Consider the following 22,279-nt stretch of genomic DNA (forward strand, 5'->3'; position numbering starts at 1 on the left):
CAAGATATTTCCTGCTAAAAACTGGTAACTGAGCTTTCAGAAAGTTCGTTGTTTTGCTGGTGGAGGGTCTTGCGTCAATGTTGATGGCTGCTGACTGATCAGAGTGGTGGTTGCCGAAGGCGTGGGAGGCTGTGGCAATTTCTTAACATAAGGGAACAGTGAAGTCAGCCTCATCAGTTGACTCTTCCTTTCACGGACTATTTCTCTGCAGCATGCAATGCTGTTTGATAGCATTTTACCCACAGTAGAACTTCTTTCAAAATTGGATACTCGCATACTTCCTCTCAAAGGAAGAATTCCTCTCTTCTGCTTCTTTGATGTTAAGTTTATGTAATATTCCAAATCCTTTGTGGATGTCTCAAAAATCTTCACATTGCTATCGCCGAGACTAGATTCCACCTCAAGAAACTACTTCCAGGACACCTGGGTGCCTCAATAGGTTAAAGCCTCTGCCTTTGGCTCAGGTCATGATCTCAGGGTCCTGGGAACGAGCCCCGCATTGGGCTCTCTGCTCAGCGGGGAGCCTGCTTCCCCACCCCTCTCTCTGCCTGCCTCCTCTGCCTACTTATGATCTTTGTCTGTTAAATAAATAAATAAAAAGAAACTACTTCCTTTGCTCATCATTAAGAAGGAACTTCTCATCCTTTCAAATTTTTAAGATGGGAAGCAATCTATCCCATCTTCTAATTCTGGTTTTCTTGCCATTTCCACCTCATCTGCAGTTACTTCCTCCACGGAAGTCTTGAACCCCTCAAAGTCATCTGTGGGGTTGGAATTGACTTCTTCCAAACTCTTGGTAGAGTTGATATTTTAACCTCTTCCCATGCATCACGAATGTTCTATGGATTATAGAATGATGAATCCTTTCCAGAAGGTCTGCAATTTACTTTGCCCAGATTCATCAGAGGAATCATTGTCTATGCATGGCAATGATAACCTTAAAAATGTATTTCTTATGTAATAGGACTTAAAAGTCAAAATTACTCCTTGATCCATGGGCTGCCAAATGGATGTTAGTTTGAAAACATTAATCTCACTGATCATCTCCATTGGAACTCTTGGGTGACCAGGTGCATTGTCAATGAGCAGTTTGTTTTTTTTTTTTTAAGATTTTAAAAAAAATATTTTATTTATTTATTTGACAGAGAGAGATCACAAGTAGGCAGAAAGTCAGGCAGAGGGTGGGGAGCAGGCTCCCCGCTGAGCAGAGAGCCTGATGTGGGGCTCAATCCCAAGACCCTGAGGCCACAACCTGAGCGGAAGGCAGAGGCTTAACCCACTGAACCACCCAGGCATCCCCTTAGCAGTAATATTTTTAAAGAAATATTTGTTTCTGAGCAGCAGAAAGGGTGGACACACTGGGTTTAAAGCGTTTAGTACACCTTGTTGAAAATAAATGTGCTGTCACTCAGGCTTTGTTGTCCCATTTCTAGAGCACAGCCAGAGTAGATTTGGAAAAATTATTTTTTTAAATATTTTATTCATTTATTTGACAGAGAGAGAGATCACAAGCAGGCAGAGAGGCAGGCAAAGAAAGGCGGGGGGGAAGCAGGCTCCCCTGAGCAGAGAGCACGACATGGGGCTCGATCCCAGAACTCTGAGATCACCACCTAAGCCGAAGGCAGAGGCTTAACCCACTGAGCCACCCAGGTGCCCCAATTTGGCAAAATTCTTAAGGGTCTTAGGATTTGGGGGAATGGTAAATGAGCACTGGCTGCAACTTAAAACCACCAGCAGCATTAGCCTCTTACAAGATTGCCAGCCTGTCCTTTGAGGCTTTGAAGTCAGGCATTGACTTCTCCTCTCTATGAAAGTCCTGGATAGACTCTTCTTCCAATAGAAGGCTGTTTGTCTACAATGAAAATCTCTTCTCTTCTCGATCCTCCATCTTCTGGATGACTTGCTGCGGCTTCTCCATCAGTATGTGCTGCTTCACCTTGCACTTGGATGTCATGGTGATGGCTTCTTTCCTTAAACCTCATGAACCAGTCTCTGCCAGCTTCAGACTTTTCTTCTGCAGCTTTATCACCTCTCTCGGCCTTCACAGAATGGAAGAGAGGTAGGGCCTCGCTCTGGATTAGGCTTTAGTTTAAGGGAATGTTGTGGATGGTTTGATCTTGTATGCAGACCACTCAGACTTTCTCCAGATCACTGATAGGCTCTTTCACTTTCTTCCTGGAGCAGCAATTTAAATTTCCTTCCAGAACCCTTTCTTCACATTCACCACTTGGCTGTTTTGGAGCTTTTGGCCTGTCTTGGCTTTGGACACGCCTTCCTCACTAGACTTAAACATTCCTAGCTTTGATTTAAAGTGAGGGACGTGCAACTATTTTCACTTGAATTCTCAGAGGCCATTAAAATGTTATTAATTGGCCCAATTTCAATATTTCTCTGTCTCGGGGCACGTGGATGGCTGAGTGGGTTAAAGCCTCTGCCTTCAGCTCAGGTCGTGATCCCAGGGTCCTGGGATCCAGCCCTGCATCGGGCTCTCTGCTCAGCGGGGGGCCTGCTTCTCCCTCTCTCTCTGCCTGCCTCTCTGCCTGCTTGTGATCTCTGTCAAATAAATAAATAAAATCTTAAAAAAATATTTCTTTGTCTCAGGGAAGAGGGAGGCCTTAAGGAGAGAGAGAGGGAGAGAGATGGGGGAATGACTGGTTTATGAATAGTTAGAGCACACGTAACATTTGTTGTTTGTTTGCCATCTTATGTGGGTGAGGTTCAAGGAGCCCAAAACAATTACAAGAGTTACACTGAAGATCACTGATCATCATAACAAATATAGTAATAATAATGAAAAAGTATGAAATACTATGAAAATTATCAGACTATGACATAGAGGCACAAAATGAGCAAATGCTCTTGGGAAAATGGCCCCAGTAGAATTATTAAATGCAGGGTTGCCACAAACCTTTAATTTGTAAAAAAAAAAATGCATTATTTGTGAAGCACAATAATGTGCAATAAAATAAAGTATGCCTGTACCATGGGCTCGGTGGCTTAAACAACAGATTTATTTCTCATAGTTCTGGAGGCTGAAAGTCCAAAACGGAGGTGCTGGCAAGATAGGCCTCTTTCTGAGCCATTTCTCATGGTTTGTGGGAGACTACTCACCTGCTGTGTTCACATGACCTTTCTTTGGTGTGCTTGTGGGAGAGAGAGACAGATTGTGTGTGCTGGCTTTTTCCTCTTATAAGGATACTAATCCTATCATGGGGTCCCACTGTCAAGGCCTCCTCTAACCTTAATTACCTCCCATAGGCACCATCTCTAAATACAATCATATTGTGGGTTACAGCTTCAGTGCATGAATTTGGGGAAAGACACAATTCAATCTATACTGACATGCAATATACCACGCCTCACTGCACTAAATGTAAATCAAATTAATCACTTTAGAGAAAACTTGCGTACAGAAAAGTATACCAGGGTAAGAATATAGCTAGATGAATTTTCACCAAGTGAACACCCCAGGTAACCATGACCAGAAAAAAAAAAAGATGGCATATACTAGCACCCCACAGTCCTCTCCATGTTCCCTTCCACTCAGCATGCCACCCTCTGCCCCCTACACAAGACTAAACACCACAGATTTGTTTTGTCTGGTTTTTGAATAATGCATAAATGGAATAACAAACGATGGATTCTTTTTTTTTTTTTTTGGTATGGCTTCTTTTGTCCAGTGTTATGTTTGTGTGTGTTCATCTTCATTGCTGTGTGGTATTCTGTTCCATGAATACAGGCTTAACTCATTTGTTGGAAGACATCTTCACTGTTTCCATTTTTTCACAATTATGAATAATGCACTATAAATGTTGTTATACTTGCCTTTTGTACACACACCCACACACCCAATCACACACATTTCTAATGGGAGTGCACTGAGGTGTCAACCTGATGGGTCACAGGAATAGCTTTGCTCATTTATGGTAGATAAGTTCAAAGAGTTTCAAGGTGGTAGCATGAATTTACCTTCTGTATGCCATTTGCCAGTTCTCCTCATCCTACCCTTGCCAACACCTGAGACTGCCAGTCTTTGAAATGTTTACCGTTCTAGTAGGTATGTACTGGTTTCTCATTGCATTTTTTATTATAAATTTTCATTTTCCTGCTTCTAATAGGATTGGACATTTTTTTTCATATGGTGTTGTCCGCCTGGATATCTTATTTTACAAAGTATCTGTTGCCCAATTTCTACTGAGTGGTCCTTAATATTTCTTGGCCTGTGGGCATTCTTGTATATTCTCAGGGTGAACCCTGTCAGTTTTATGCGTTATAAATATTTTTCTCCTATTGTATGGCTTAACTTTTTACTCTCTTAATAGTAGGTCTTTAAAGAAAAAATCTTAAGTTCAATGTAATCTAACTTATCAACATTTTCTTCTATGATTAATGTGTTCTGTGTCCTGTTTAAGAAATTGTCTCCATCCCAAAGTCATGACATATTCTCATGTCAAGTTTTTGAATTTTTATTATTTTATAATTCACATTTGGATCTATAATCCTCACAAGACACATTTTAATTTTTATTGATGTGTAACTTTCAGAATGTGCACAAATCTTAACTATTTAGCTTGATGAATTTATACACATATATACAAAAGTATAAATAGTTTACTTTTAAACAACATGGGCTTGAACTACATGGATCCACTTAGACGTGAATTTTTTCTGTAAATACAGTACAGCACTATAGATTTTCTCTTGTGATTTTCTTAACATTATTTTTTTCCAGCTTACTTCATTGTAAGAAAACAGTAGATGATACGCATAACATACAAAATATATATTAATCAATGGTCTACGTTCATGGTAAGGCTTCCAGTAAACAAAAGGTTGTGAGTAATTAAATTTTTAGGGAGTCAAAAGTTATATATGCAGATTTTCAACTGTGCAAGGAGTTGATGACTGAACTCTCATGTTGCTTAAGGGTCAACTTGTGTATTTGTGTCTATGTGTCTATGTGTGTGTGTGTGTAACTACGCAGATACTGAACATCTCTCACACCCTGGAGGGATCTCTCATACCTTTTTCAGTCAGTAACACCCAAAGGTAACAAGACCCTGCCTGTAACACCATCAACTGTTTTGCCTGTTTTTGAACCTTTTATGTATGGAAGCGTATATTTGGTGCTCTTTTGTATCTGATTATAATTTGCTCAACATCACAAAAGTGAGATTCATCCACATTGCTGCACGTTGTAACTCTTTGCTCATTTCCATTACTGTAGAGAATCCCATCATATGAATGCCTCACAACTTATTTATCCACTCTCCTGATGGACATGTGGATTGTTTCTTATTTCAGGCTATTCTGAATAAAGTTGCTATGAATATTCTTGTGCATGTCTTTTGAAGGATATATATACTCATTTCAGTTGACTGTCTACCAGGATACACAAAATTTTGATGTTACCATACTACAAAAGCCATTTAGATCTGTCAAGTTCTCCCTGCCAAGTATGTATAGCATATTTAAAAAAATATTTTTATTTATTTGACAGATCACAAGTAGGCAGAGGCAGGCAGAGGGAGAGGAAGGGAAGCAGGCTCCCTGCTGAGCAGAGAGCTCGATGTGGGGCTCAATCCCAGGACCCTGGGATCATCACCTGAGCTTAAGGCAGAGGCTTTAACCCACTGAGCCACTCAGGCGCCCCTGTACAGCATATTTTAATTGCTCCCCCATCCATAATTCTTATAAGAAAAAAGTGAAGATGTTTTCTACTTCTTTGAAATAATTTCAGTCATACCCCAAATTTCAAAAACCACACAAAAAATGTCCATATACTCTGCATCAAAATTCCCCTATGTCAACATTTCACTATATTTGGTTTATCATTAATTATTGCACGTGTGTGTGTGTGTGTGTGTGTGTAGGTGTATGGTCTTGACAATTTTTTTTTAAAGATTTTTTTTTAAGGTTTTATTTATTTGACAGATCGAGATCACAAGTAGGCAGAGAGGCAAGCAGAGAGAGAGGGGGAAGCAGGCTCCCCGCTGAGCAGAGAGACTGATGCGGGGCTCAATCCCAGGACCCTGAGATTATGACCTGAGTGGAAGGCAGAGGCTTAACCCACTGAGCCACCCAGGGGCCCCTGGTCTTGACACTTTTGAAGAGTATTGGCCAGTTACTTTGTAGACTCTATAAATTTGGGTTTGCATGACATTTCCTAATGATTAGGTTCAGGTTATATGTTTGGAGCAGGAATACACAGATGTGAGATGTGCTTTTCTCAGTACATCATATCAGAAGGCACACGGCGGTGATTTGTCCCATTACTGCTGCTGTTAATTTTAATCACTAGGTTAAGGCAGGCTCTGCCCGGTTTCTCCACTGTAATACCACTATTTTTCCCTTTGTTATTAATCAGTGTCTTAAGGGAAATGCTTTGAGATTATGTAAATATCCTGTCTCTCGTCCTACTTTCATTTCCTAGTTTTACCGTCCATTGATGATTCTTTTTAAAATTTTTAATTCCAGGATAGTTAACATACGGTGTTATTCCAGTCATGATTCTGGCCTGAAATAATTTTTATGGAAGTAGGTAAAAACTAGTTTTGGCTTTTAATACCTTCAAATTTTTCAAAAAATCTTACAGTGATAATCAGGGTTTGTCACAAATCCAACTGAAATCCAGAAGCTCACCAGACATTTATCCATAAAAATACCCCCAAAGTCACTTTAAAAGATTAACCCCCCCCCCAAAAAAGCGCAAACTGGTGATGGCGGTGGCAGCATTTTCTAGCAAAGTGCAGCCACCCCCTGGGAGCCTAAGAGTCAGCCAAAGAAGACAGAAAAGGAACTCTCCCAAAAGTCCTCACTTCTGTACAAACCACCCTGAGACCATCTTGGTGCAGGCTGAGAAAAGATGTTTTGCATGCTCAAAGCATCTCATTCTAGAAGGAGCACCTTGGTCCACTAGGGTGGGAATGGGGAACCAGGGTCAAGTCCTGCAGACCCTGAGGGCCCCTGGAGTTCAGCCTGTGTCTTCCCTGGAGATGAAGCAGAAGGTGAACTTTGCCCTTTTCTTTCCAGAAGAGTCTCATTCACCTTCCTAGCTTTCCTAAGGCTGCGACCTGCTCACCTGCTTAAGCAGCAGACCCAGCACAATCAATCCATAGAGATCCTAATATCCTGTGGGTTAACTAGTCAGGCTCTCTGGAAGCCAAGTCACCAAGTGCGTTGACATATTAGCAGATTCCGATTTATAAATGGACGAAGTCCCAAAAGCTCATTCTGTGAGCCAAGGGTGAGAAATATGGTCTCAGTAGGTTAGCTTCCCAAATCAATAACTCAGAGAATAGTTGCACAGAGGACTAAGGGCTGAGAAGAGAACCTTCACTTAGAACATGATCCCTGCAAGATGAAGACTTTGACTCAAGCACCAGGAAGACAACCTGCTTCAACTTGTCCAGTGCAGTTTTACTCAGTAAGATGCAACTTAGATGCAACAATGCATCAGGCATTGTGCTGAGCCCAGGAAACCAAGGGTGGGCAAGACATGGCCTCTGTCCTTGAGGGGCTTACAGCAATGGGAAGTTTCTGCCAGCGGTAGACCCAAGGTCACCAAGACTCCAATGGATGGTGGAGCATGGACCCCACAGTCCCAAGAGGTGTATTCAGACTGGCTGGTCATGAGTAGTCTGAAGGGTGAGGGCCGCCTGCCCAGTGGGCAGCTAAGCTTGGCTGCTACAAAGCACATTTCTCTCAAAGGTATCCATCTACCAGTGGTTATATGGTGGTCCAATATTACCAGGAAAGGAGACCCATCCACCAGCTGTTTCTTTTCTCTCTGACCCATAGAGTAATACAGCTTTCAGACCTGTTCCTGTTGTTCCTGCTTTTATCAACTCCCTCCTTTGTGTCCCTTGAACACATTAGCATATAAAAGGTCATCTTTTCTGCCTGAGTCTCCCAACTCTGAATCCTGCAATTGCTGGACCAAGGCCACAGCAGGCTATAATACTTCACCAGAGCTGGGATGCCAGAATTGTAAGAGCATCATGCCTTTCTTCTTCTTTTTTTTTTCCACAAAGATTTTATTTTTAAGTCATCTCTATACCCAACATGGGGCTTGAACTTACAACCCTGAGATCAAGAGTTGCATCCTTTAACGACTGAGCCAGCCAGGAGCCCCAAGCACCATGACTTTCTATGCCACCAAGAAGGACAAAAAGCTGCCAAGTGAACAGCGACCCAAAGGACGACACAGCCCAACTTCAGAACTATTGACTTGTGAACAAAGATGCACGCAGGAATTAGTTAGAAATGATCATTCTGGATAATCTGACATGCTCCAAGTAATGTGTACGAGGTGTCAAGACAGGAACACAGGAGGAGATAAAAAGACATCCCATTCAAATGGGGAAACACACTCAATATCTGTACTTGACTTCTCCTTCTGTCCTTTCCCTCCCAAGCCCCCAACACCAACCAGCCATAGCCTATTCCTCCTCCATCACACCCATATTCTTTTCAGGCTAAGGAGTGAAGCCATCTGGTTTCACCATGCTCCCTCCTGTCCCATCCAGCCCAGGGACTGTAGGTCCATCTGCCCACCTCATTCCACTGCAGGGTACCTCCTGAAATCCTGCAAACCCAGGCCCAAAGCCTGGACCATTCAGCCTCCCTCCACAACCCTCCCACTCTCCATCACTGGCCCACAGTGTGATTTCAACATGTTACCCCACATTTTGTTCTTTTGCTTTCCTCCCTACAAGAAAAATAAAATAATCTGTCTTAAACTGTAGCCATAAGGTCAGATCATTATGGAATCCAAAATGTTGTGAGTCTTGATGTAAAAAAAGGATCCAAGATTCACTGAGACTATGACAACAGTCCTGTTTTTATGAGTATTGCCTTTTTCAAGATGCCTGACTCCTAAGACATTGCTTTATGCCTGTCCTTTTAAACAAATATTTAATAGCTTAGGAATGTTAGGGAGAGCAGCAGCTCTGGTTAGCAAGGCCTCAGCATGCAATCTGAAAGATGAAATGAGGTAAGTTTTATCCACAAATAAAGTCAAACAGTCTCCAGTATTATAAACTGCACATCCATCAAACTGGGCATGGGCTGGGAACAGAGAGCCTTTCTGGAAAGAAAATAGCAGCTACCCTTTGCGTCCTAAGGAAACACACACACACACACACACAGAAAACCACCAAATCAACCAAAACATAAACCAATTCTCAAGTTAGTCTGAAGGAAATTCCGTCCCAACAGAGCAAATGATGCTTTGGAGACTGTGCCACCCCAGAGAGGAGGGCCAGCCCTGGGTCCAGCAAGGCGTCCGGGTCAGAGTAACACGCAAGAACACGTGTTGAGCCGAGAAAGCCGTGAGAGCTCAAACAAGCAGGCGGCGGCTGGGCCGCTTCTGACCACGGCGGGCTTGGGACAGCGGGTAGTCCCAGCTGGGCTGGGCGGGTAGGGCTGGGAAAGGGGGGGCCCGGAAGGGTGTGGAAGCCCGGGCCCAGGCCTGGAGGAGGGGGCGGGCTCAGCGGGGAAAGGAAGCCGGGGTAGGCTTCCCGGACGGTGGGGCTGGAACGACAGAGGACCGCGCTGGGGAGAGGACAGGGTTCCTACCTCCAGAGCCGCCCGGGGCCTCCCCGCCCCCGCAACGTTGCACCCGCGGGTTGCTCCTGGGCAGGCAACAGCCGTCCAGCATCCGGGAGCGCGCGTCAACAGCGCCCCCAGCGGGCCCAGCCCCCAACCCCCCTCACGTGCGTCGCCACGTGCGTCCCCACGTGCGGGCCACGCGACGCACCGGAAGCCTCCGGGTGGGCGGCCCTCCCTGCGCAGAGGCCTCTCTGAGCTTTTGATCTGCGCGATCTGGGGCTTCCGGGCAGAAGAGGACAGTGGGGCCCCGAGGGAAAGGGCTACTTGGCAAGGACACTGGCAGAAGGGGGCTACGCCAACATTTGAACCCCGGCCCACTGCGGCCTCTCCACCATCAGACCACTTGGGGAGCTTTCCCAAGTAAAGACACCCACCGTGGTGTGTGTTGAGAGCGCTCGGCTCATAGCCTCCATCCGTGATTATAATTCACCACGTTTTGCTTTGAGAACAGATATGTGTGTCCTGGGCACGTGTATCTGAGTGTGTGTGAGTGTGCACACGCTTTGGAGGATGTCGGCCCCCGGCAGAATCACACGCCGGGATCCCTGGTTGAGCCCCGACGCCGGGCCTGGCCCCCGAGCTAGGCCATTTACACACATTCATTCTCGGCCAGTCCTGTCATCAATTAAGACCCATACCCTATTCTTCTGGGGCACTAATTTTTAATTAGGCATCATGAATAGCTAATTAATCATCCTCCTGTGTGGGTTAACAGGCAGGAAGTGGGCAGAGCTGAGCTGGCTGGTGCTACCCCGGGCACTTTGGCTCAACCCATACCCAGAGGGAGCCCCTCTGCTGGGGCCAGGAGCAAGAGAAGGCAGAGGCCTTGGTATGTTGGAAGACCTTCCTAGCAACACTGCTACTTGACGTTACTTCCTTGGATCATCTCCTCTAGGAGTTTGGGTCCATTTATTCTGACTTCCATTTGTGTGTGTGTGTGTGTGTGTTTTTGTTTTTTTTTTTAAAGATTTTATTTATTTATTTGACAGAGAGCGATCACAAGTAGGCAGAGAGGCAGGCAGAGAGAGAGAGAGAGAGAGAGATGAGGAAGCAGGCTCCCTGCTGAGCAGAGAGCCTAATGCGGGACTTTGAGATCCCAGGACCTTGAGATCATGACCTGAGCCGAAGGCAGTGGCTTAACCCACTGAGTCACCCAGGCGCCCTGATTTCCATTTGTTAAAAGGGATATAGAAGAGGTTAAAATGATCCCGTCTGAACTCCTTCCTGTTCTTTGGAGAATGCTTAGTATTAATATTTAATTTTTTAATTTTTTTTTTTACTCCTGCTATTTTAAATGTTTTAAACATACATAGGTAGATTCATTTGAATGAGCATCATTTGAAAGTTTAATATGAGCTAGTGAGTCAGCCCCAGGCAAAGTTGAAAATACTAACCTATACAAGAATAATCCTTTTTCTTTTGTCTTTTCTCTTCTCTCTCTCTCTCTCTTTTTTAAAAGATTTTATTTATTTATTTGAGAGAGAGAAAGGGGGATGGAGGGAGAGGGGAGAGCATAGAGGGAGAATGAGAGGATGAACAGACTCCCTAATGAGCAGAGAGCCTGAATGAGCCACCCAGGTACCCACAGAAGAATAATCCTTTTTCAGGATACAAATGCTTCCACAAACATTAGCTCATTTCATCTTCACTGTGGGCTGGAGGGCACTTTGACTACTCTCATTTTCCAGGGGGAAGAAATTGAGGCTTGGAGGCCAGCTCCCTGGCCCAGGGCCATACACTGGGGTATGAGAGCCCACATTTAAGCCCAGGGCTCTCATCGCTACTGGCCTGTCTTTCCCCACATCTCCCAGGGTTTTGTTCTCCTTTTTAGGAAAAAAAAAAAAAAAATCTGTGTTCCCAAGAGTCTTTTGAATAGTGATCCTAGAGCTGGGATTGACTCAGGGGAGAGGGGTTTTAAGTCAGTTGGTCTTGCTCTTTCCCAGGTCCACATGTGAGTAGCTGTTTATTCTTCCATTGGCCAGCCTGGAGTGACAATTTCTTTCTTTTTAAAATTTTTTTAAATTTATTTTTATTTATTTTTTTAAGGTTTTTTTTTGTTGTTGTTGTTGTTGTTTATTTGACAGAGATCACAAGTAGGCAGAGAGGCAGGCAGAGAGAGAGAGAAGAGAGAAGAGGAGGAAGCAGGCTTCCTGCTGAGCAGAGAGCCCGATGTGGGGCTTGATCCCAGGACCCTGGGATCATGACCCGAGCTGAAGGCAGAGGCTTTAACCCACTGAGCCACCCAGGCGCCCCCCCCCCTTTTTAAAAGATTTTATTTATTTATTTGACAGAGAGAGGTTACAAATAGGCAGAGAGGCAGGCAGAGAGAAAGGCAAGCAGACTACCCACTGAGCCACCCAGGCGCCCCTGGAGTGACACTTTCAATTATTTTATTCATGTATAGCTTCTCCTTCATGTAATTGTCTTTTATTGATCATCTAGCAGGTGCTACATACACTATCTACATTGTAATTCAATCCTTTTTAATGACACTACAAACAGGAAATTGGAGGGTCAGAGAAATTCCCCAAGTTATAGAGTTGCTAGGTGCAAGACCATCTGAACCCATGTTTCTGACTCCACAGTGTATACCTTTTACTCTATCCCCCACTGTCTGATTTCAAAAGAGGTACTAGAGAAAAGATAATTAAAAAAAAATCAAAACCACAAAGAGGAGAAAGAGCCACATTTTGGCCAGAGGGGCTAATGTGATTATGTGAATGAGTATTAAGCCTGTCTCTGAGCTTCTTGGGGGCAAGAAATAAAAATGTGTGTTGGGGGGATGCACACAAGGGGCTACATGCTTCTCTATCTAATACAGAATCTCTATGGTAGAAGGAAATACATTTTTTCCTATTTTCAGTTACAAAAGTAACTTCTCATATAGGATCTTATATAAGGACATTACTAACAAAATTAAGAAAATTTTTAATAACCAGTCCATGTACAGCAAAAGACATAAACAATTGTCCTGTGTAATGCATTCATCCTTTCAGTAGTCATTCAACACTGAGCAGCTATCATGCATTGGTCGCCTAGATCCAAAACCAAGCAAAAAGATAATCACCCTGTGGTGTAATCAGTCCCCTAATGGAAACAGGCCCAGTACTCTAGGAGCCCACATGAGTGGGATAACAGCCCTGCGGGTCGAAGTCTGATGACCTCACAGGTGAGATATGTTTGCCCACTGTCTTGGAGTTGGAGTTCGAATTGCAACTCATTTCCAGAAGAAGGAAAAGCTTTCAAGGAAAAGAGACTAGAATGTGCGAAGGCATGGATGTAAATAGTGTGTTTGAGGCCTGGAATGCCAGGTAGGGAAGGACAGAACTCATAGGGGGTAGTCTGCCTAAGGAGAACCTTGAGGGCCATGCAAAGGGTTTCCTTGGCAGGATATCTGACCGAGTACTAAAGGAGCAGAGGAAGGTGGGAAGGGGGTAGGCAGCTTAGCTGGGGAGGGTGGGCTGGAAGTGGAATGAGGGCTCCAGTAAGGCCTGAATGACAGAAATTGCCCCTGCGGAGATCAACCTCCAGTGGAGGAAGAAGAGCCAAGAGGCCAAAAGGAAGCTTAGTTTGAGTGAAGGCAAGGAGGAGGCAGCTAATAACTGGAAGATATCTGAGAGAATGAGGTTATAAGCAGAGTCTGGCAAATAGGGGGCCAAGGGTGAACTTAGCAACAGAATTTCAGGGCACCACGGGGTCAAACTATAGGTTGGGTGGCACTGTAAGTGGCCACTGAAGAGGCAGACACAGGGAGGGAGCCATTCTTCCAGAAGTCTAGAAGTGGATGGAAGAGGCACTGACCTGAGGAAAGACTTGGGTCTCAGCACCCTTGAAGGTCAAGGGTAGGTGCCTGATGCAGGGGGAGGGGGAAGAGCCCATCAGGTGAAGGAGCAACCTTGGGGAGGAGAGACCCAGTTCCTCCAAGACCAACAGGAGGGAATGAAGGAAAGGGAAGAGGAGGGTGAAATAGGAAGCAGAGGGAAAGGAGGCTGAGTGATTTCTGGTCTGCTCCTCAGTGAAATACAAGATGGGCGGAGCTGGGGCTTCAGGACTGTGAAGGAAAGAACTGCCAAGCTCCCAACATGAGTGCTCAGCCAAGAGTGACAGTCACAAGCTTCTTGTGGGACACGACTTTCTCTGGCAGGGCTTGCCAAAGTGGGAGAAGGAACCCAGAAAACAGATGGTCAGGCATATTTAGCATTGGGTACCATAGACCATGGAGCAAGGACCCAAGAATGACAGTACAGCTGAACCACTAAGCAGACATCATCCTAGGTAGAGAACCGTGCTGATCACTCTCTCTCTGCCCCTCTGGACCCCTCTCTACCCCTGCTCTTCGCCTGGGGGGCTGTCCTCCATGGGCTGCACCAAGGGACTCCTTGCCCTCTGGTTGCTGGTTAGGGTCACTTTGCTCCTCACCCCCACCCTGCCCTCTCTGCCAAGGCTCTGGCAGTGGCACAATTCCTCCTGCTGCTCAGCACTCCCTAGGTGCGAAGACCATTGGGCCCAGGGTGGCTGTCCCTGGTCCTCAAGACCCCTGGGGCTGCCTCAACCCCACTACCCTTTTGCAAACAGTCCTTTACTCACCTCTGCTGTGGGAGTCAGTGGGTCCTGATTGACTCAGGAAGAACAGGTCCCAGGGGCCCACCCAGCAGGATGGGGATGGAGGGAGATGGAGGGAAGAGGGGAAAGGAAGACATGGAATGGGGAAAGAAAGGAGAATTAGGATTTCCCAGGTGGAGCATACTTTCCTCTCTGGAAGAATAAAGGGGGCTCCGTAGGATGGGGAAGAGGGTCACTGGGTGAGAAAATGGTTCTGGGAGGGGAAGGGTGACAATTCACATTGGTCCTGTGCTGCTCTACTGGTTGACTACAACCAGTGCTTTTGTTTCTCTCTCTCTCTCTCACACACACACACACACACACACCCACACATCCTCCTCTGATCTCTGTGAGCCCCAGCCACCGCCAGACCCCATTCTAGCAGCAGGTCCAGGTGACCCATTTTGGACTTGTCGCATCTGCAAAAAATGTATGATTTGTTCTGACCTGGCTTTGCTGTCCAAAGTGTCCTAGCTCCCAGCAGGCTGCTGGAGGTTCAGCCACTTTATCATGCCTTCCTTAGGTCTCCCTAGGTGGCCCTTGAGGTCTGGGTTGACCCTGGCTGAAGCAGGATCCCAGCAGGCCTGCACACAGCAACTGTCTCTACCACCCCTCCCCCTACCCTCCACCTAACTTGTTATAATAAAAAATCAGCCACACACACACCTCTGTAAGTGGTCAGGGCCTCTGTGGCCCAGCCAGAGCAACAGAAGTGCATATTAGATCTCTTTTATGACCTCATTCTTTCCAGCCTGTGAGCACTCTGCCCAAACCAAGAACAACAACTCACCCCTACCAATTTCTTGTGATCAGTTCAAGGAAGAAGCCTCCCTTAACTCCCTTTGAATAGGCACCAGCCTTGACCCATGGAAAGGACTCAAGAAACCTCCTTAACATTCAAGAGTCTCTGCAAGTCAATAAAATAAAGAACCCCCTAACAAGACTATGAATATAATCAATTAAAAAGTGTTTTCTTCATTTCTGGATAGGTAATACATTCACATAGTTAAAACAAAACCCAAAATAGTGTTAAGAGATCTGCAGGGGGTCTCAGTCCCACCCTGCCTCCGTGCCCTGTTCCCCACCAACCACCACCACTCTCTCGCCGCCACAAATACACAGAGGTAGCTCCTTGTATTAGCTTCCTTTGTATCCTTCCAGAGATCTGGGTAAATCCAAGCAACTATGAATATAGCGAATAGGCCATTTTGTTTTTAAAGATTTTACTTAAGTATTGGAGAAAGAAAGAGTGAGAGAGAGAGCGTAGAGGGACAGGGAGAAGCAGACTCCCCGCTGAGAAGGGAACCCGAGGTGGGGCTTGATCCCAGGACCCTGAGATCATGACCTGAGCCCAAGATAGACACTTAACCGAGTCTCCCAGGCATTCCAGGAATGGCCCATTTAAAACCAGCATTAACTCAGCACTGACAGCGTGTTAGGCACCGTTATGAACGCTTTACAAGTGTTAACTCATTTGGTCCTCACAACAGCTCCAGAGCTAGGTCTTATGCCCAACAGAAAGAAAATAAAACAGGCAAAAAGAGATTAAGGAGCTTGTCTGAGTGGCTGAGCCTGGCAGTTCACAGCGGAAGAAATGCAAATGGCCATGTGAAGAGATGCTCAGCTGCGTTGGAGGTCAGGGAACCGAAAATACAAATACCAACAGCATCTCATTTTTTACCCAGCCACAGGGTAAACTTTGCAAAATGTGGGGAACTCTCAGCATGCGGAGGGGGGGTTCTGGCACTCACATGCCCTGCTGGTGGGAACAGGAACTGTTGCAAACTTTTGGGAAACACAATTTGGCAGAATTTATTGGTGTTTGATGTACACACCCTCCAAAATAGAAGGCCAGGTGTACACAGACATGCACTGCAGCATTGTTTGAGAGGGAAAATGTTCTAAATATTCATCAAGGGGGAAATGGGTAGATGACAGTGTATTTATAGTAGGAAACACTATGTGGCAATTACATCAAATGAGTTGGATCTACAAGTATTGATCTGATATCTACAAAATATTTTTTAAAAAAACAACTTTCTAAAAAAAACACAACTTGCTAATAAGTTTTATGGTAATATATATTTTTATAATTGATATTCACTTATAGATCTGTATATTTTAAGAAACTTCCTTTATGTGTGCATTTGTTTGAATATGTCTATGTGAGCATGGAGCAGTGATTCTCAATCAGGGTGATTTTGCCCTCCAGGGGCCACATGGCAATGGCTGAAGACATTTTTGGTTGTCACCACTGGGGAATGCTAATGGCAGAAATGCTAAAAATCCTACAATGCTCACAAGACTGCACTCTACCCTGCAAAGAATTATCCAATCCAAAATATCAATGGTGTTGAAGTTGAGAAACCCTGGCACAGAGAAAGGAAAAAAATGGAAAAACACAAAACTGTTAACATTGAACCTTTTCCTTACTCATCATATATGTTTGACTTATTAAAATATGTAGTTATTGGGGCACCTGAGTGGCTCAGTGGGTTAAAGCCTCTGCCTTTGGCTCAGGTCATGATCTCAGGGTCCTGGGATCGAGCCCCACATCGGGCTCTCTGCTCGGCGGGGAGCCTGCTTCCCCCTCTCCCTATGCCTGCCTCTCTGCCTACTTGTAATCTCTCTCTGTCAAATAAATAAATAAATAAAATCTTTAAAAAAATGTAGTTATTTAGACCACTAAAAATTATCCTATAAAAGTAAAATATAATACTCAGTGAAAGTTTCTTATTTTGGCAAAGACAAGGATGAAGCAGAAGTGGGGGAGACTGTCCCACAGAGATACTGAGAGCAGGGGTGTGAGCAGAGGGTGGTGGGAGCTGGAGGCAGCAGGGCCTGGGTGGGGATGCTTAGAGACTGGTCCTGACATAGGAGCTCACCTGCAAAGTCTGAAGAATCCCAGGTCTTTTGTGAGCTGAATAAGGACCTGCAAAAATGTCCTATGATTAGGCATAAGCCTTATTTCCATTTCATGGACTGGAGCGAACCATCTTATGGTCAGGCAGCAAGGAATCATAACACCTCCCAACTGCATTTCTCAATGGTCTGCTGAGAGTTAGGTTAGGTGCTTCTTGGCAAAGAGTGGTCAATGAAGATAGGAAAACTCTGGCTTAAACTGCAGGTGAAATAAATAGGATTCTTTGCTGCAGGCCTAATCAGAGCCTTTAATATGCTAGAATGTCCATCTCCAAGAGGGAATTCAGTAAATGCAGAACTTCCCAAGTCCTTTTTACTGAAAGCATCTCCTGAGACTATGATTCTGTGCAGTTCTCTCTGAGAAATACTAATCTAGTCCAATCAGTTTTACTCATGTAGAAATGGTTGGCCAAAAGAAAAGTGACTGGCTTGGTTAACTGGTGGGGTTCCATCCCAGAACACCTGTATTTCAGACCAATGCTTTTTCCCTAGCATTAAACATCTGACCATAGGTACAAATCAACTCTGGGTTCTTGGGGAACATTCCTAAGATTTACGGAAAATTTTTTTTCCTATTTAATTTGGAGTGGTTGCACTGGAGGTAAGAGAGAAGGGAGTAACACTGGAAACCATTCTTTTTTTTTTTTTTAAGATTTTATTTGACAGACAGAGATCACAAGTAGGCAGAGAGGCAGGCTCCCTGCTGAGTAGAAAGCCCTATGTGGGGATCAATCCCAGGACCCTGGGATCATGACCGGAGCTGAAGGCAGAGGCTTTAACCCACTGGGCCACCCAGGTGCCCCCACTGGAAACCATTCAAAGCAAACCATCCACCTTTGAAGAGTTAAGACATTCTTTGCTTGGTGGAGGGAGCACCCATGAAGACCAAATACTCTCCTGTGAAGGAATGCTCCACTAGGTCCTTTTGAAAATACAACCCACATGGGACAGATAGAAGTACCTGGGACTTCAACCCTCCCCAGTGTACCTCAAACTGACCTCACTGGGCCAGGAGAAGCCCTAGAAAATTGATTCTGCATAATCTCTCCAAGAAGTAAATTGACTAAAGTTTTAGAGGATTCAAAGGTGAATAGTGCACAATTCTTGCTATGAAGGGAATCTTCATCCAATAGGGAAACATATTCCATGGAGTCAGACTGAGAAAGGGCTATACTGACAATGTGGACAAAGTCCTAGCAGCCAATGAGGGGCAGTGTTTACACTTTTGAATGCCCACCCTCTAAGAAGCTTGCACACCTCAGCTTGTGGGCAACAGTAACTAAGGAGATGTTTCCAGTTTTAACCAGAGAACTCTGGCCCAGATACCTTCAGTGACTCCATTTCCCATTATCAACTTCCCCCTATTTTCTTCAGGGTAAATTATACTCAGAGGCCGAGACCATCTTTACCAATAATTTACTTAACATAGGTTCATTGAGGCAATTAAAATTTGTAATACTTCACAAGCCATTAGCGCACAGGACATCTCTTTATAAGCCAATAAAGAAATAACGTACTTCAAACCAGTGATAGGTTAATTACGCTTTTGTTCCAGGCAAAGGGGAGATGAAATAGAGTCCAAATTTAACTGAGGTGTACCTTTCCAGATTGGGTAGAGTCAGTCCTTCCAACTAAAAGCTGGATATCAGCTTCCAGCTTAGGTTTCTCACTGCGGGGGCACCAGTGTTGGCAGGAAGGTGTGCTGCTTCTGGGGGATCACCAACCGGACTGCGCCACTGCCTAGGAGTCTCAAGGCTGGACCACATGCCCCTTCTCTAAGACTGCTGCAGGGTTTAACACCTCTTCCAACCAAAAGCAGCCTCCCTAGGGCAGGAGAGAGTGCCTCAAGATCTTCAGAGAACTATTTAGATCAAGAAAGAGTAGCCATGCCCAGTCTGAACACTCTGGAGTTGTTGGTCAAACCTCTTGGTTTTTAAAATTTAAAAATCTTTGTTACATGAATGACCCATGGCTATTACTATGGTGTTAACGACATAAGAGTCCTTTCCAGGGCAGGGGCAGGGGCGAGAGTTCATTAAGTGTTAATACCCAACTTCAAAACAAGTTCAAACCACAAAGAGTTCTGTCCAAAACAAGGATCTGAAATCATAAAAAAATCAACATAACAATCATAACCCAACAGCCTCCCTTAAACTGTTCCTTGGGTAATAACCTCTGGGAGTAGCCTACCCCCTCACTCCACATCACCAAATGTCTTGGTCCTGGGAGGGGGCCTAAATCTGGCTCAATCCTCCTCCTCCTCCCTGGTCCCACATCAGGCGAGGACTTCATCACCCATAACGACTCCGTCATCTCAGCACCCCTGGAACAGAAGACTGACTGCGGGTGGGTCCTGCCCAAGTTCCTACAGACTGGGCCAATGCAACAAGTTCCCGAGGCCTTACACTGCCCAGCGAACAAGCCTAACAGCACAGTGGCCTTCAGGAGCCCGCTCCTAAATTTAGGTCATTTGAGGGGGAAAACCCTAAAATAAATTTAAATCATTTGGGCGTCCAGTAAGTCTCTTGACAGACTTGGGCTTAACGAGTTCCATCAAGAAGCTTCCTCATTCACTGGGCACAACCAGCAGGAAAGACGCACAGGAACTCCACTTTGGTCGCCTCATTCTATGGACGACGCCACAGAGTCCCAAAGGCGCAAAGTGAGCTAGCCCTGCGTTAGTAAAGGGCAATGCCCCAGGAGCCTACGTTTCATAACGAGAGCAGCCCGGGCTGGGAGGGAGAACCAGGCATGCGCTAACTCTCCAGACGTCCAGCGAGAGTCACGTGAGTGGGGCGGGCTCGCGGCCCGAAGAAAGCGGAAGTCTGACACCCGGTTGAGGGGGCGGGTGGTGGTGGAAAGCCCTCCCCCGGAAGTCACGTCTCTTTCCGGAGCCGGCTCCCGGAAGTGCTGCTGTTTGTAGCGGGCGTGATGGCTTCAAGGTTACTTCGGGGAGCTGGAGCGTTGGCCGCGCAGGCCTTCAGGGCCCGCGGTCCCAATGGAGTCGCCGCGGTGCGCACCATGGCATCTGGAGGTACTGGGCCCGCCCGGCGCGTCAGGGACCGGCGCCGTTGCCCTCCCGGGGTGGTGCCAAGGCAGCTAAGCGGGGCGGTTCGTTCAGCTCTTCGGGGCCCCAGTGACCGCTCCGGTGCCCTGAGTGCTTCACGCTCCGCAGGCGTCTTCCTGTCATTCCTGGCCGCTTGTGCTGCCGGCCACCGAACTGACCCCGGCTGCGGAAGAATCCTAAACTGAGGTTCCGGGTGACCTTGGGGAACGGGTTGCAGCTGGGATGCGGAGAAGCTAAGCCGCCCTTCAGACCCGCGCTCACCTCACTAGGCCTCTGACTTGCCTTTAGAAAAAACGTGTAAAATATTGGCCTCCGTGGTTGAAGGAAGAAAAGATTACCCTGTGTTGCTACTTTTGGGGATTATGACAGTGGTCCTTAGGAGACAATGTGTATGAGTAGCCTTTAGGAGCATGTAAACTGTATGCAAACATTCATGTGTATGCGTTTTTCATCTTGATAATTAAGACATCATAATTCACGTTTTTTTCTTTAGGTGGTATTCCTACTGATGATGACCAGGCGACTGGGCTGGAGAGGGAGGTCATGATGGCTGCACGGAAAGGACTGGTGAGAAACTTCTTTTTGTGTCTTATCTGGAGTTCACGGTCTTCGATGGGATCAGAGCCCTCTCTCTGGGAGCATTTGAGATAGGGAAGCTGACTTGTGGGAGCAGTGTCACTAGCCTTTGGAAGATAGGGATCATTTGGCATAATGGCTTAATTCTTTTTCAGGACCCATACAATTTGCTACCCCCAAAGGCAGCTGCAGGCACCAAGGAAGACCCTAATTTAGTCCCGTCTATCACCAACAAGCGAATAGTGGGCTGCATCTGTAAGTACCTCACCACTATCTTTTTGTCCATTGTTTAATATGTTCTTTGCAGGATTTCAGTAAGATATCCAGATCTTCAGTGTGTACGAGGTGTGTGTGTGTAAAAGGGATTTGTCTATAAATGAGTTATCCTAAGGGTCCGCTGGCCCTTTCAAGTTTCATTAACCTTCATTAAGAAGGTTGTCCTTAAGAGCATAGAACATCAGTAATACCAGCTTGTTGGAGATGCAGCATGAAAGGGTATTCATCCAGAGAATATTTATTGTACTTCCTCTTTGCCACATACTATTTTAGGCACTAGGAATATGTATCAGAATGGACTATGCTTTGGGATTCTATCTATGTAGATAGAGGAACTGTTGGAACCTAATAGTGACTGATGTGAGCTCAGTTTACTTGTAAGTGGACTTGGGGCCTCATTTCTTCATCTGAAGAGTGGGGAAGGAGAGAGCTTGAATTGATCTCTTAAGAGTTAAGTCATAACTTTGGGTCTTAGAGGTGTCTGAGGATGAGGTTAATATTGAAAGTCTCCACTTCTAGGTTGGCTGGCCTTCAACTCCTTTTCCCTTTCAGGTGAAGAGGACAATAGTACCGTCATCTGGTTCTGGCTCCACAAAGGCGAGGCCCAGCGATGCCCTAGCTGTGGAACCCATTACAAGCTGGTGCCCCACCAGCTGGCCCATTGAGCCTTTGCACTAACTTACTCAGAATGTGCTGTGAAGTTTCCTCTTTCCAATAAAGACAAGCCATTGCATTGGCTCCTTCTCCCATAGTTGGCTGGTCTTATTTCTATCCTTTATTATTATTATTTTTAAGATTTTATTTATTTATTTGACAGACAGGGATCGCAAGCAGGCAGAAGGGCAGGCAGAGAGAGAGGAAGAAGGGAAGCCAGCTCCCTACTGAACAGAGAGCCCGATGTGGGGCTCTATCCCAGGACCCTGGGATCATGACCGGAGCTGAAGGCAGAGGCTTTAACCTACTGAGCCACCCAGGCGCCCCCTATCCTTTATTTCTTGGGAGGCATGGATTCTTACATTGGGAATAGCTATCTATTAATATTATTTTGCCATCCATGTGCTTGTGTATGCTGAGTTTGACAATCCCATAATACAATGATTGGGACCATCTGCTATGGGGAAAGCATGGGCTATGGCATCAGGCTGACTCAACTTGTAATATTGGCTCCATCATTTAGCTTTGTCACTGGGAGCATGCCCTCTGAGAGTAGGTTACATCTTAAAA

The 22,279-nt window shown here is 45.6% G+C and overlaps 1 protein-coding gene across 1 annotated transcript; it reads left to right on the plus strand.

Moving 5' to 3' along the window:
- Nucleotides 1-20,009: 20,009 nt before the first annotated feature.
- LOC122915687 (cytochrome c oxidase subunit 5B, mitochondrial) lies at nucleotides 20,010-21,806 on the plus strand. The gene is made up of 4 exons (XM_044262439.1): nucleotides 20,010-20,170; nucleotides 20,697-20,770; nucleotides 20,935-21,034; nucleotides 21,608-21,806. Exons 1-4 carry the CDS (start codon nucleotides 20,068-20,070, stop codon nucleotides 21,718-21,720), a joined length of 390 nt encoding a protein of 129 aa, XP_044118374.1. The 5' UTR covers nucleotides 20,010-20,067; the 3' UTR covers nucleotides 21,721-21,806.
- Nucleotides 21,807-22,279: the final 473 nt, after the last annotated feature.

The sequence above is a fragment of the Neovison vison genome, chromosome 8 (genome assembly GCF_020171115.1).
Source record: "Neovison vison isolate M4711 chromosome 8, ASM_NN_V1, whole genome shotgun sequence".
NCBI lineage: Eukaryota > Metazoa > Chordata > Mammalia > Carnivora > Mustelidae > Neogale > Neogale vison.

Excerpts from the sequence above, each read along its gene's own strand:
- LOC122915687 (XM_044262439.1), top strand. The coding sequence starts at position 20,068 with ATGGCTTCAAGGTTACTTCGGGGAGCTGGAGCGTTGGCCGCGCAGGCC. Across the intron at positions 20,171-20,696 it reads GCGCACCATGGCATCTGGAG|GTGGTATTCCTACTGATGAT; the intron begins GTACTGGGCCCG and ends TTTTTTCTTTAG. Across the intron at positions 21,035-21,607 it reads GCGAATAGTGGGCTGCATCT|GTGAAGAGGACAATAGTACC; the intron begins GTAAGTACCTCA and ends TTTCCCTTTCAG.